The sequence below is a fragment of the Channa argus genome, chromosome 13 (genome assembly GCF_033026475.1).
Source record: "Channa argus isolate prfri chromosome 13, Channa argus male v1.0, whole genome shotgun sequence".
NCBI lineage: Eukaryota > Metazoa > Chordata > Actinopteri > Anabantiformes > Channidae > Channa > Channa argus.
The window spans coordinates 26,047,664-26,063,632 of NC_090209.1; the positions used below are offsets into that span (position 1 = coordinate 26,047,664).

Below are 15,969 nucleotides of genomic sequence, written 5' to 3' on the forward strand. Positions count from 1 at the left end.
TAGTCCCACTTCCCATCTTCAGTTTCGCACCAGAAGTAAGATTTGCCATATTTAGCACAGTTACGTTCAGCAAGGCAACGCTTCCCGCTTTTTGTGACTCCAAGTGGTGGTGGAGGGCTGCAATAACCCCAGCTGCTATCAGTGTAGCAGGAGTAGTAATCATTGCCATGTTTGCCGCAGGTGTGGTCACTCCTACACTTTTCTCCGCTGACTGTTACATCAGAGTATCTCGGTGAACAAGGTTTTATTGTGGCTCCACTGGAACAGTAGTAGTCTTCAGCGTCTTCGTTGTACAGGCAGGGGGTGCTGCAACCTTCCAAATTATCAGAGACAAGTCTGCAAACCACTTCCTGTGATGTTTGTCTTCTCTGCTGAAGCTCGTCGTGACCGATGGATATCACAGACCCAGACAATGGGGTAGAAAGTGGGCAGGTAAATCTAGACAACAGCATAATTTTGTCAAAGTCACTCATCCATGTCTCCATGTCATCGTAGATTAAATCTATTTTGGCCTCTGATAACTTTACTTTGGGACGACCAGATTGGCTTAAACCGATGTGAATAGCGTTCATGATTTCCGGTGGACCACTGATTTCATCACCCAGTCGCAGCTCAATTTTACTGTGCAGCATTTGAGCTATTTCCTCAGATCTAGGAAAAAAGCAGTGGTCTTTAAAAATCTTCAAATTGTTGCTCTCATACTTTACAGACAGCTCCTGTGTCAGTTGTTCTACTGTTCTGACATAAATGCTGCCATAGTGTTTATTTTCCCCTATGAAAGCAAAAGAGAAAGACTTTTCATTCTGTGGGTGGATGTAACACACAGCTGTCCAAACCTGCGTAGGTACTGTCACCCTGTTGAAATGATTGTCAGCGTTATCATCGTCCAGTTCACCCCTCCTCGGTATTCGATTGTTTGAAGGCACAGTCCCTGTCACCAGGTAGGCAGTACCTGATGGATCTTCGCCTCCTAAAATCTTTATCACAGCAGCCTCACGGTTTTTCCAGTGGACTCTGTAGAAGCAGGGATCCATGGGAGCGCTGTTAGTCAGGGTGAAGGTAGCTTTACGTCCATCTGTACTACAATGGAAGCTGCTGGGGTTCAGGTGGCCTTTAGCATATTCAGTGCTGCTATAATCTTCATTAATGGCTTGTTTGACCTTGATGGCTTTTGACTCTTCTCCTGTATATGATTTCATACTATCTATGTGTGTGTGGTCTGCGTCCTGATCCTTTGAGAGCTAAGGGAAACATACACAATGAATAGGAGTTAGCTTATGTTAAAATGACTTTTATCTATTTGTTCATTTCATGACTTTAGTTTTCATTGCACAATTCAACAATTTTTAGCATTATTTTGACCGTGGAGCATTTCTTATAATCAAGGTCTGAAACTCAAGATTTACTCAGAGGCAAAGCTACTTTTCAAGATGTAAGTGTATCTTGGATTTGCTTATTGACAGTCCACAGGTGGTTAGGATGGGAGTGAGTACAGTAACTACTCAAGGCTGGTGCCTCAGCCCCAAAATCTACACTCTGTACACGGTCATCATCATCATCATCATCATCATCATCATCATCATAAAATATGCAGATGACACAACTAACTTGGGCCTCATCAAATGAGGCATTTGATTTGTTTTTGGTTCTACTGTATGTATTATTTAAAATGCAAATGCAAACAGCGGTTTGGTTAGAGTTCGAGACAAAAACATCAGGGGTAGATTGGGTTAGAGTTAGTAAAAATGCTACAGTCTTCCATAAAAACTGTCCTTAACGTCCTAAAGGACGTACTGTGTAGAGTACAGTGTCGTGAATACTGCAGTTTTTCATGCTTATGCTATTTGTTCTGGTTTTTTCTTGTTTTTCGAAAACCTTTGAATAACTTATGTGTTGTTAAGTTCTGCTGTGCTTTCAATTCTGTCTTGTTAACACAACCACAACTAAAGGCAACATTTTGGAAACATGTCCATCCTCAAATCTATGTAGCTACAGTATATGTCTCTGCAGTTGTTCCTCTCTGCTTCTGTCTGTTTTTCATGAATCTATCACTCTCCTCTTTACACAGTGTATCGTGTACCACAGTTGGTAGAAGTACATAAATTCAATACTCAAGTTAAGCTGAAGGTATAAAACGTTTTTGCTACAAGTACCACTTCATTTGTTACTGATTTAAAAGTACTAACCAGGTTAACAAAGTAAAAACAAAAGTAAAAGTATTTCACTAAGGATTTTACAATACTGATTGTGGTATTTATTTATGGCAAAACATGTACAGTAATAAATAAATAAAAATGCTCAAAGATCAGTGTTGATAAAGGTGAAGATGATTTCATCTAATTTATGTTCTGACAGGTGGTTTACAGTTCAGGAGATGTTGTTCGATGGGCTTTGACATGCGTTGTGAATTAAACTATCCGTTCAATGATCCTCATTTGAAGACACGTTTTACCATGAATTCAGCAGCTTTATGTCTGAAAATAGTTAGATAGGCCAGAGTTAGACCATTAGTCCAAGGGGTTTCACTCTAGCTCCTGCACAGTAAATGCAGAACCCTGTAGAAAATTACTACATACTACAAATGTTATGAGCTGCGTCACTATTTGTGTTGTTAGTGTTTGGGAATGTTTTTGAGGTCTCTCTCTCGCTGTGTGTCCTCCCCCTTGTGTGGTTTTTGTGGGTGTGTATGTGGGTGTGTCCAAGGGATGGGCCACAGGTGGGGTCCATGGATTGGCCCATTTGAATTAATTGCTGCCGCCTGATTGGACAAGATGGTACCACAAACGTCATGTACCCCAGATGACAGCAGCTCTCCACCTCTGCCACTGCATTCTGTGCTTTGTGTGTTTGCATAGATATGTCGGTTAAGTATGTGAATAAATATGTATTTTGCTCATTGTTCTCCTGTGTGTTTGGCCTGGTTAGGTAAGGTAGGGTTTTTGCTTGAGGTTTTAATTTGTTGTTCTGGGCACTGCTCATCTCTGAAGCAAAGAAACTGTTACCATATGGTTTTTTGGAACTTTGGTTGTGCTGGTTTTGTTTTCCCTCCCTAGACCCAGAGGGAAGGAGGAACTGACTATGTCTGATCCTGATTTATTAAAGATGTTCATGTGTCACTAGTGATTTGTTTTCATTAAAAAAATTGGAAAAAATAATAAATTATGAGTATAATTATGTGTAAAGTAATGTGATTGTAATGTTTAACACAACTGTAATTAGAAATGTAGTGGAGTGAAACTCAAAGTAGCCTTAAATAAATCTACTTAAGTACAGAATTGTGAAAAATAGACTTACAGGAATAAAGTAAAACTAAATTTTTGCCAAAGGTTAAGAACTCACAGTTTAGCAAAATATAAAGAAACATTTACCTGAGATTCAACAAACCAGTTTCCACTTCTCCATCCCTCCACTTTACTGCAGCCATATTCAAATGTGTAGGCGCTGTACAGAGGGATCCTGTGGTACGCGGAGTAGAGTGTAGCATAGAAATCACTGCCGTTTACTGATTTTGTGAGAGTAAACTGGATTTTGTCCCTTGTGAACTTTGTTTCTCTTTTAAAGCAAATACTAAATATATATTGTAGGTGTAGTAAACCTAGACCTTTTTCACTTTTTGAACATTTTGCTGTAATCAGAAACTTCTTTTTCTTCGGGCTGTTCTAATCATGTTAATCATGTGCCTCCATCTAACTCTGTCCTCTGCATCCTCTTCACTCACACCAACTAACTTCATGTCCTCTCTCACTACATCCATAAATCTCCTCTTTGGTCTTCCTCTAGACCTCCTGCCTGGCAGCTCCAACCTCAGCATCCTTCTACCGATATATTCACATTTTCTCCTCTGAACATGTCCAAACCACCTCAATCTGGCCTCTCTGACTTTATCTCCAAAACATCTAACATGAGCTGTCCCTCTGATGTCCTCATTCCTGATCCTGTCCATCCTCGTCAGTCCCAAATAGAACCTCAACATCTTAAGCTCTGCTACCTCCAGCTCTGCCTCATGTCTTTTCTTCAGTGCCACTGTCTCTAAGCCGAACAACATCTCTGGTCTCACCACCGTCTTGAACATCTTTCCTTTCATTCTCGCTGATGCTCTTTTATCACACAACACACCTGACACTTTTCTCCACCCGTTCCAACCTGCCTGCATTCGCCTCTTCACCTCTTTTCCACACTCTCTGTTGCTCTGAACCGTTGACCCTAAGTACTTAAAGTCCTGCACCTTCTTCACCTCTGCTCCCTGTAACCTCACAGTTCCACCTGGGTCCCTCTCATTCACACACATGTATTCTGTCTTGCTGCGGCTGAGCTTCATTCCTCTGTTTTCCAGAGCAGACCTCCACCTCTCTAGATTTTCCTTCACCTGCTCCCTGCTCTCACTACAGATCACAATGTCATCTGCAAACATCATAGTCCATGGAGATTCCTGTCTAACCTCATCTGTCAGCCTGTCCATCACCAGAGCAAACAAGAAGGGGCTCAGACCTGGTCCTTGATGCAGACCCACCTCCACCTAGAACTCCTCTGTCACACCTACCTCACCACGGTCTTACAGCTCTCATACATGCAACAGCAGGAGAGCAGAAGCTCTCTAAGATATTCAAATGTTGTTTGACAAATTGCAACCCGCTGTGTCTTCTGTCTGCCACTCTACCATAAAGGTTTAATTGATGATATTTTTACTTCTGTGTACATCTACAAAGCCTGACTTAATAGTTGTTTGATCCCATATGCAGTGTGAATTTGGGGACCTTATTGTCCTGATCCGGCCTGTAACAAAAACCTTGACACATATATATGCAGATTTGTGCCTTTGTAAACTATATCCAATTTTGTACAGGTGCACTCCAGTCAGTTTCTGGACTCGTCTCAAGTAACATTAAAAGAAATACTTGTGTAAAAAAAGAATGTGTAGCTTTACATTTTTACATAACTGCAAACATCTTGAAAAATTTTTTTTATTTTTATTTTATTTTATTTTATTTTTTTTATTTTAAAAAAGTTAAGGTCTCTGAATATTTCTTGATGTGACCGTAGGTGTTTTTGGAATAAATATTGCAGGTTTGCTGGTTAGTTTCCAGTGTTTCTCCTGTTTGTTTGACCCCACAGCTCTAATTTACTGGCAATTGTTTGGCTTAAGTGCAACACTCTGCTGGGAACCACCTTGCAAACACGTTTTAAAGTATAAAGTATCACGATAATTGAAATATGCATATAGTTCCTACTTAAGTATTGTAGCAGGGGGGACTTTAAACTTTGTGACACACATCGCTGGATGACACCAGAAATTGCAAAGTGTGTCTTGACATTCTTGATCCATCACTATGGTTTATTTTATAAGCTTGAAGTTTTAGTTGTGCTTAGTTTGCGTAGTTACACCTTGTGTTAATCAGGCTCCTCTTAAAACCTGAGCATTCTGCAGTCAGTCATTACACTTGAGACAGAATTATTGCTGTGGACTCAGTGAGGTCTTGTAGACCTGGTCTTTACCAGGTGCCATAGTCACTGTTCTGTGGTTGTTGAAGCCTCGGAGCTTAAAAACACTTCATCCACCCGTCAGAACCTATGTGACTGTTTCATTAAGATCAGTCAGAAATAACAGATGTTATAAATAACTGCTACCTATGTGTTATATGCCTTTACCTCCAGTGTTACACAGAACCTGTGTGTGCTCTGTTCTCTAAAGCAGATTCACACACCATGTCAGTAAACGTGTGTAATGTCATGGGGCATTAAACTGTACGTGTAGATCACATATTACAAGTCGTGGGGGTTTTTTTGTTCAACAAAGGGAAAATCACTTTTTTACACATGGCTTAATTTACTTTACAACAGATTTAGTAACGTTTGAATGCTGACAACAGATTTGAGTTAGTTACAGCAGAGGAACTGCACATCGTTCAGAGCGGTGTCGTCTCCATCAACCTGAGGACCCTCCACACAGATGGCCCCTTCAGAACATTTATTGATCCAGCTGCCCCATGATCTCCATCTCAAATATACTTTAATTTTTAATGTCCTCAGTACAAACAGGGTTTGTACACTAATAAAATTGTGTTTACATAGTGTATCTGTGCAGAGTGTTGAGTGAGAACAAATAATTGGCAGTAAATGAGAGTTGTGAGGTCAGACATTATGAACAAAGACTCGGAACTAAACAGCACACATTCAACCCTGCAATGGTTATTCCAACTGCAGTCACGTCAGAAAATATTCAGAGCCCTTCACTTTTACACATTTTACTGCATTGTACGTTTATTATAAAGTTACAAAATAATGTCGGGGTTTGTTTTTTATGTTTGCAAATGTAAGTAAAACTTTAAAGCTACAAATTCCTGTTAACAAAAGTATTTAGACTCGTTGACTCCAAATTCTGTTTCCTTTATTTTTCCTTGAAATGAGTCTAGAAGTTGACTGGGGTTCATCCGTGGCAAATTGAAAGCATTGACATAGCTTGGAAAGGCACAAACCTGACCAACCAGGCTGCCATGATCTGACATGCAATTCACACTGCATGTCAGATCAAACAAACAAACTAAAGGTCAGGCTTTGTAGAACCCTAACCCAACCAAAGCCCAGACTGCAACCCCACAGAAGATCTGTGGAGAGACCTGAAGTTGTTCACTCCCTGACACTTCCAGTCCAAAACGAAACCACTGTGTAACTGAATAAGACAAAATCTGACTTTTCTGATTGAGTAAGATTAGTTTCACCACTTTAATAAAGACATCAAATATGTTTTATTGCATTTTATTGCAATGGCATTTATCCCATTTTGTGGCAGAAAAGAGAGTTTCACTTTATTGTCACTTCTAACAACAGGGCCAAGCAGCTGTTTCAGGTGCAGGTACACGAATGAAAAAATACATTACTCACAAAAAGTTAGAAATATTTGATTTTCCAGTGAAATTAATGCAGAAGTGATATATCAGGAAAGAAGGGCCTTTAAGTAGCAGCATGCAATGGTGGTTTCTTCATCTCAAACACTGTATTGTGGGTAAACCACAACAAAAAGGTCAAAGTCTCAGTAACTTGTCCCGTGACCTTCAGCATCTTGGTCTCAAATGTCAGAATGTGAACAGCGTGATGAAGAGAAGTGTTTAAATATGAATTGTCATTGAAGCAGAACATTTAGTGGCTGATTCATTCATCAGACACTTGTGATTTTTGCGGTTAATCACCTTGTTAGAAAACAGCATGTTACGCAATAAGTACTGGAACATTGAACATTGGACATGTGCATTCATGTCTCACTCTCACCCAGTTTGACTGAAGTGAATCAATATTGATAGTAGCTCCGCTTCTATTTGGTTTCTTTTTTTTTTTTTCTTATAATGACCTACTTACACAGCTGTAAGAGGAAACTATCTCAGTTATGTGTCACAGGTTTCGTCATTGTAATAATTGCATTCCACTCATTTCCTTTGATGTCTAAATCCATTTTTTAAAAAGTTATAAAAGCAACAGTGATGTGTGTGTGTGTAACAGGTTCTACACTAGTGTCTAACTGAAGCTTCTGAAGAAGGTGTGAACCTCACAATACTCAACAACATAAATATTTCTGCGGCTTTTCTCTGTGGCTGTGAACAGAAGGACACTTTATGACAGACCTTTGTTTTTTTGCAGTTTTATTTTGTGATAAACTTTATTTACATTTTCATTCTGCATCTGATTCTAAACATACATATTATGATGAGTCAGCAAGAGATGACACACACACACAGATATTTCTCGTTTCCCATCACCACCTGCTCTGTAACAGTGGGTCTTGTATTCAAACACATGTTAGTAAAGTGTAATATCATGGTTACATTAAACTGACCAAGACACTTACAAACAGCATTTGGTAAATCACATATTACACGTAATCTGTCATTTTCTTTATGCAATAAAGAAAAAAACACTTTTCTTTACATTAGACTTGGTAACGTTTGAATGCTGAGAACAGATTTGAGTTAGTTACAGCAGAGGAACTGCACATCGTTCAGAGCGGTGTCGTCTCCATCACCCTGAGGACCCTCCACACGGGTCTGCAAACCACAGATGGCCCCTTTAGAACATTTACTGCTCCAGCTGCCCCATGTTCCCCATGTCAAACCGTCACCTTCCAACTGAACACCAGAGCCACTGCACAGGAACCTGCAGATGTAACAGACAAACGGTTCAGTATATAAAATCGATGCTGTACTGTGTGTGTCTGTGTCTTAAGCTGATGTAAGAACCTTGATGCTTAAAACGTAATATACTGTTTATCTTTAACTTACTTAATGTTGTTGGCGGCGGTGTCGTCTCCATCTCCTATCGAAGGTTCAACACGGAGCATGAAAGAGACCAGACGCTGAGCCAAACACCATTTCACTGAGGTCCACTCTCCCCATCTGGAGGATCAGAGGATATAAAGTGCATCAGTTTAGCAGCACAGGCTGGTCAGCAGTAACAGCCCCTGTGTGTTTAGACACTTCCTTCACTCACTCTGGTTTATGTCACGTGGAAACAGACTTGTCTGTTATCAGCCACAGCATGAATTTAGTTTACATATTTTATTTATGTCCTTGATTTCATTTATTTGTTCTTATTAACACCAGGTTTGAACTATGTTTCACTTCATGTTGAGACTTTTAGACACATTGTTACGAGGACACGCAGGAAAGTAGATTAAGTCAAACTTAAAGTTTAGAGGTGGTGTTTTGTGATATGTGATCCAAGCTTAGATTTGTTTTATTCAGTTGGATTCATCCCTCTTTTGTGTATTTAGATTTATGTCCTGCCATGTATTTTTCTTTCCGTATGGTTGAGGCAGGTGGGGGTGGAGATTATCCTAGTTGCTGTTGGGCAAGATGTTGGGTTTACCCTGGACAGGTCTGCAGTCTGTCTCAGGGCCAACACAGTGAGACATGCACAGACAGACAACCATTCACACCACAGTTAATTTAGAGTCTCCCATGTCTTTGGACAGTGGGTGGAAACCGGAGGAAACACAGGGAGAACATGCAAACATTACATAGCGAGGCTGCAGCCAGTGGATTTGAACCAGAACCCTTTTAGCTGTGAGGCAGCAGGGCCACAGCCTGGATTCCTTGTTTGAACGATCACACAGTGCCAGTACAAAAGTACAGCATTAGTCGTTTGAGAGGCAGATTCAACACTATCATACCCACAATGCATCTAGCAGCTGGTGCCAACTTGATGGCTCATGGCGACTTAGTGTCATGCTGACCGGCAGAGCTGGCAGAGCCACCAAACCTGCCTGAACTAAACCAATAAATAAAGACCAAACACACACATGTAACTACAGAAACAGAAATTCACCCACCTCCCCACTGAAGACTCGATGATGCTGTATTGACCATTTACGTTGTTGTTTGGGTTGACGCAGTACAAGCGGATGCCGTTTAGTGCTGTGTCATCTCCACGGCCCTGCTTACCCTCCACCTGGGAAACAACCAATCAGTGAACACCAGTACACATGTCGGTGTGTGTGTGTGTGTGTGTGTGTGTGTTGTAATGAGAACTGGTTGTTCCCACACAATAAAGTGCTACAAATATCAGACTCACCTTGAGGCTGAAGCCTGAAGCGTAGTAGCCTTCAGGACACAACTCCATGCGTCCCCACTCCCCCCATGGACCACCGTTCCCCACTGTCAGATGCCTGCTTTGCCCTGTTACCCAGGGCATCCATGACAGCAGGAACAAGTGTGAGATGATTAAACAGAGCTGCTGCATCTTGTGGTAAATCTGTGCAGAGCATTGGTTAAGCAGCATTTATATGCTTCCTCTTCTGTGTGGTTAATGAGTAATGTGAAGACCTGGAGCCACTCAATAAATCTACCATGATAAAAGGAGTGAACAGCTGACTTTGCAAGATTCTTCATTTTTCTTATCATCCTTAAAAAGTAAAAAGTGTAAAAGACAGGTGTTTACTAAAACTATAGAAGACAAATGCTATTAATATTAATAGTACAGAAACTAACTTCTCTTTTGATTAAAATATTAGATTGGTGTGTAACATATTTAATATTCTGAACGATTATATCTGCAATTAGGATTTCTAGGTTCTTCATTAATTAAAAATATAAGTTGGTTTCACTCTATTGCACCTTTAATGGTTTTTAGAATTTGAATATTAAAAGTTCTACTTTAATGTTTTCTAGCATCAGTGCAAACACTATTTTAGAAAAAGTACAAATGAAAGTTTGATCACATGAAAACATGTCTACGCTCATAAAACTGTGTTTACGTATTGTTTCCGGGCAGAGTCCAAACTAAACAACTGCCAGTAAATGAAAGCTGTGCATTCAGACAAACACTGGCAACTAACCAGCAAACATTCAACCCTGCTATCTTTATTCCAAAAGAACACATGCAGTATTCAGCCCAGAAACAACACGTAAACACAATTTTTCGAGCTCCTGAACTTTGGATTAATAATCTCAATTGTTTTGTGTTATCCTGGGAATGGAAGCGCTAGTGAATGAAAAAGTGTTCTCCACTTCAGTGCACCTTGGAGTGTGGGCATGGGGGCAACTGTCATTATTCAAACATTCACAATCAGAGTTTACTGGTAAAGTGACTCGCAGATCAAGATCATATGCAAAACAATAAATAAAATAAAATCATTTTTCCAGGGTTGTTCATCCAGTACCTTGTAATTACAGAATATGTAGCTCATAGTTAAAAGTAGCTACATTGTAAATTCTCCATGTGGTGCCTCCAAACACTTATTAAGTATCATATATGTACCATGTAACTTTACAATAGATGCCTCTTAGTTATTAAATACTGAAGGTTTTCATTCATTTTCCCCAAACTTCTTTTGTGGTTACCAGGTTCCTACATTTATGTATTTATGCGCATTACACAGGTACAACATTATTACTAAAAGTTCCCAGCAGATCCAGCTTAACTGCAGGAAGTTCAGGCTGTAATTTAAAAACTTTAGGTGTCTGTTTTAGAATAAACACTGCAGGGTTGAAAGTTTCCAGGTTAGTTGCCAGTGTCTGTCCTGTTTGTCTGACTGCACAGCTTTCAGCTTTACCAGCAGTGGTTTACTTTGGACTCTGCCCAGAAACAATTCCTAAACACTTTTATGAGCGTAGGCATGTTTTCTTATAATCGTGTCAGTATTTTTATCTAATTTATGGCTATTTGTCATTTTTAAACAGCAGAGTGTTCTGATCTACTCTAGTTATATAATTGATGCTAATAAAAAATTTAAATTTACAATCTTGCTAAGTGAGATCTTCAGTTTTTTAGATTCTGTAGAGGTAATGAGTGTCTCCCAGTTTACATGTGTCTCAGGACACCCCACATCCTCAAGTTGGGAAATGACGAACCATAAGTTAAATCCAGGTCAAGTGTGTGTAAAGAAATGAGAAATGAGTCAATGAGGCTTAAAAAGTCCTTAGACATTGTTTTATTTGGACAACGCACATGTGCAGGTCTTAATCATACTCATGATTTCAGCCAACAATTCATAAAATTCATTTAGAAAGATGATAGAAAGTTCCGAAACATCACTGGACTCACCGAAGCGTAACCACGTCTCTATCAAACAAACAGAATCCAAACCTTTTGAGGTGTCCTCAAAAATCCTTAAGGATCAAAGTTTTGTTCACTAGAGACCTGGCATTTAAGAGCTGCCTGGGCAGGAGGGCTGATGGTCCTGGGGGCCCAGCAAAGACGCCACAGGTTCTTCAGATTTACGCTGCGCTGCCTGGAGCGAGGAGCCCAGGGACGGCGGGGCTGGAACATCTCCTCCAGGTCAACAACAGCTACCTGCCAGGCACTGACAGGCTCTAGTGAGCACTGGGAGGGAAAGAGGCCATGAACCACTCTGAACTCATCCAACGAGTCCACAGGACAGGACGTGGATCACACAGCTTTCCCTGACTAGAAATCCTGATTAAATCCTCCAAATTCTTGGCCGAACATCAGAGATCCAGGAGCGTATGGCGATTGTAAACAGCACAGCACAAACACGAACCAAGCTTCCAGTGGCAGACGGTGATGGCTGATCCTCCAGATGGGGAGACTGGACCCCAGTGAAGTGGTGCTTGTCTCAGTATCTGCAGTGTTGAACCTTCGCAAGGATGCGGTGACAACACAGTTAAGTAAGTTCACCATATGCTTATTCATCATCTTCACAACCAAATGTGTTTAAGAGAAAGCCACTGACCTCCAGTGTCTATTAAATCTATTAAAAACAAATCATCCAGAAACACATCTTCAGTGGATGGTATATTATTTCATTGTGAAAACAAAGACTCTAGTAAATATTGTCCACACTCTTTGGAGTCTCTGTGATTCCTGCTTACTGTTCACCAGCTGCAAAATGAGAAAGTGCCGAATCGGAGCATGTGGTGCAACATATGCGCCTGTGGTGAAGGAGGTAGAGCGGTTGTCCACCAATCTCCCAATTGTTGGTTCCATCCCTGGCTCCTCTCATCACATGTCAAAGTGTCCTTGAGCAAGCAACTGGTCCCAGTCCTTCTGATGCTTTGTTAAGAGGACACTGAAAGAAAGTGTTACTCTTACTGTCATGTAAAGACTCTCAGTTTTTTAAGCTTTGTTCAATCTAGTGCAAAGAAAATTAAACCAGAATGTGTAAAAAAGTGATTTTCCCTTTGTTGAATAAAAAAGGTAAGAATATATGTGACCTACCTGATGCTGTTTGTGCAGTTTAATAAATGCTCTGCGCTTATAAAACACTTTTCTACCTTTTGGCACTTTACACTGCTTGAATCCCCAAATCTTACAAATATAATAAAACATAACCGTGATATTACACTTTACTAAACCCGTTTTAAAGAACAGAGCAGACACAGCTGTTCTGTGTGACGCTGGATAATAATCTGTATACCTGAGCACAGGTACGGCTCCTTTTTAACACCAGTTATTTCTAACTGTTCTAAATGAAACAGTGAAATAACTTGTGATGGGCGGATGAAGTGTTGAAGCTCAGAGGCTCCTAACAACCACAGCACAGTGACATCTGGTGGCTTGGAACCAGATGTTCTCCTGTACATTAAGATTCATACATTTGCTGAGATCTTTAAATAAAGTTCATATTATGTCATATTATGTCATATTATGAAATATTTATGTTGTAATGGGGGAGCAAACACACACACACACACACTCACACACACAATGTTTTTATTCACTGGCTTCAAGTCTACGCCGGCAAATGTGAACATTTACTGTTTGACAGAGATTTGATCTCTGGGCTGTGCAGACACGTCTGGAGCTTTCAGCAGAAAACTAACCAGAGAAGCAAACTACAGATTTGAACCCACTCTTACTAAAATAATAATTTGAGTTCACACAATTCAGCTCCATGACCCGAAACCCCAAGTCCAGCATGTAGAGGCTGAGTGAATGTGGTCTGCACTCTGTGGAGGAGAGTCATGGTTTCAGAGACACTGTAGAAGGACAGAATGCCTGCTCTGTGATCCAGGTACAGTCCTACTCTGAAGGACTCAGGACCTGAGACGGGAATTTTGATATTGTTGTATGACAATAAATATTTGTTATGGTAACAATGACCAGGATTTATGGTTGTTTCCAAATGCACATTCATTCAACGTCCCTGCTCTACTGGTGTCCTTGTATGCAGCTGCCACAGAGACCCCTTCGCCTGTCCACTTAGACTCTCTCTGCTCAGGACCTGGTGATAATCAGTGAATCTGTCTTGATGACTAAAATAAGACAGTTTCTTCCTGAGAAATGTTATTTTCCTCACACAGTAACAGCTCTGTGGGCCACCACAGGCACCACAGGACACATCTCCAGGTCCAGCACAGCCGTCATCAGCAGGAGCCGCATGGAGTCCAGTCTTCGTCAGCTCCTCCACCAAAACTGCTAGCATGGTGTTTTTCACCCGGACAGGTCTCAGTGTGAAGGTCTGTCTACACTGATTGCAGCTGGGGCTTCTCTTCTCAGCTTCTTCATCCCAGTGACTTTTCATACACTTCATGCAGTAGCTGTGTCCACAGGGATGTGTCTCCGGATCCTTCAGCAGATCCAGACAGATGGACCAAGAGAAGGTTTCTTGGTCCATCTGTCCATTTCAACTCTCAGCAGCAGAGACTCAGCTTCTATTTCTCAGAACTGAAACTAGTTTGAACTCTGATCAAATCTGATCTCTGTGTTTGTGCAGCTTCACCACATGTTGGTTACAACCATCTTCAAACTGTTGATCTGACAGTGGAGGGAACATGTGACCAGATTGGAGTTTCCTTCCTGTGTTTGAGTAGAGGGAGCAGTCTTTAGGTTTTGATTCACGGAGCTGTTAAACAGCTACTACATAGAGATATTGTGTCTAAGCATTTCAAATGAAAAAAAGAGCTTGTAGCAGCTGAATTCTTCTAAAGATTAGATCCCAATCTACCATAATTCAGTTTTATGAACCTTTTCAGTGATTAAATACAACTGTAGAAGAAACAAAATTATCTCTCTTCTTATTTTGATGAAGAATCACAGTGATTCTGAAGATGAACAGAGAAAACTGACTTCTTAAATTTATTTATTTATTTGGATTATGACATATGTTTTTTTTTTTACTAAAGGAAATGTTTTTCCATTTGTGTAGCCTGTCTGATTGGAGGGTATTAATAATATTTTTATTAATTTATTTAAAAATAAATAAATAAATAATAATGTCATGTCATGATCTGGCCCTCATTCTCACTTCCTGTCTAGACTTTTATTTTGTAACCCTTTTCTCCACTTCCTGTTCCCAGTTTGTTTTCCACCTTTACCACTCGTCAACGTTCACAATTGTTTTCATCTGTTCCCTGTCTTTCAAAACCCAGCTCTGCCCTTGTTTCCCTGTCAGGTCATTGTGGTTGTCACACACGCCGTCTTCGAGTTTACCTGACTCGTGGTTTGTGAATTCCTGAGGACTTCTGTTATCTGTTTCTTGGTTTGAGGTTTGGTCTTGTTTTTATTGTTCTTATTTGTAGCTCTGTCACATTGACTTCGTTGTTAGTTAAATGTCGGCCGGTTTGTTTTTCCTTTCAATTCCCCACCTGCTTTGTTTGTGCACGTGGTCATTTATTGGTCTTTACTTTGATGCCTTTTATATTGTTTGTCACTTTATTCCACTCGGTCACCAACTAAGTTTGATTTTTGTTCAGCTTGCAGTTTGTCTCTACCTGCAATATTCCTCCTTAGTCGTCCTGCCCCACTTCCTGTCTAGTATTTACTTTTCCCCTGGTGTGTGTTTCCTTCGTGAGGAGTGAATGTTTCTATTGGTGAAAGGTCTGGACTGCAGACGGGCCAGTCAGCACTCTGACTCTTCTCCTGCAAAGTCCTGCTGTTGTGATGGAGGCAGTATGTGGTGTATCACTGTCTTGCTGAAATATGCAAGTCCTTAAAGTGATGTCTGGATGGGAGCATATGTTGCTCTAAAACCTCTATGTACTTTTCAGCATTGATGGAGACTTTGAAGCTGTGTAAGATGCCCACACCATAGCAACTAATGCACCTCCATACCATCAGAGATGCAGGCTTTTGAACTGTCTGCTGATAACAAGCTGGATGGTCCTTCTCGTCTTTAGTCAGCAGGACATGGTAGTTTCCAAAAAAGTTCAAATTTGGATTCATCTAACCACAGAACAGTTTTCCATTTTGCTTCAGACAATTTTAAATGAGCTTTGACCCAAAGAACACAGCAGCATTTCTGGATCATGTTCAAATTTGGCTTTTCTTTGCAAGATACAGCTTTAACTTACATTTGTAGATTGAACAGTAAACTGTTCACAGACAGTGATTTCTGGAAGTGTTCCTGAGTCCATGCAGTGATGTCCATTAGGGAATCAGACCTGTTTTTAATGCAGTGCTGCCTGAGGGCCCGAAGATCACATGCATCCAGTTTTGACCTTCAGCCTTGTCCCTGTGCACAGAGATTCCTCCTCATTCTCTCTTTTGAGGATATTATAAACTGTAGATGGTGGGATCTTCAAA

At 40.5% G+C, this 15,969-nt stretch overlaps 1 protein-coding gene and 1 long non-coding RNA gene across 2 annotated transcripts; both read right to left on the bottom strand.

Moving 5' to 3' along the window:
• Window positions 1-7,614: 7,614 nt before the first annotated feature.
• Window positions 7,615-9,751, bottom strand: LOC137140246 (vitelline membrane outer layer protein 1-like). The gene is made up of 4 exons (XM_067528482.1): window positions 9,559-9,751; window positions 9,317-9,435; window positions 8,268-8,381; window positions 7,615-8,142 (listed from the first exon to the last, which is right to left on the bottom strand). Exons 1-4 carry the CDS (start codon window positions 9,724-9,726, stop codon window positions 7,959-7,961), a joined length of 585 nt encoding a protein of 194 aa, XP_067384583.1. The 5' UTR covers window positions 9,727-9,751; the 3' UTR covers window positions 7,615-7,958.
• Window positions 9,752-11,332: 1,581 nt separating this feature from the next.
• On the bottom strand, window positions 11,333-13,009 carry LOC137139928 (uncharacterized). The gene is made up of 3 exons (XR_010916410.1): window positions 12,664-13,009; window positions 12,179-12,514; window positions 11,333-12,082 (listed from the first exon to the last, which is right to left on the bottom strand). It is a non-coding gene; the product is annotated as an uncharacterized lncRNA (long non-coding RNA).
• Between the last annotated feature and the right edge of the window lie 2,960 nt (window positions 13,010-15,969).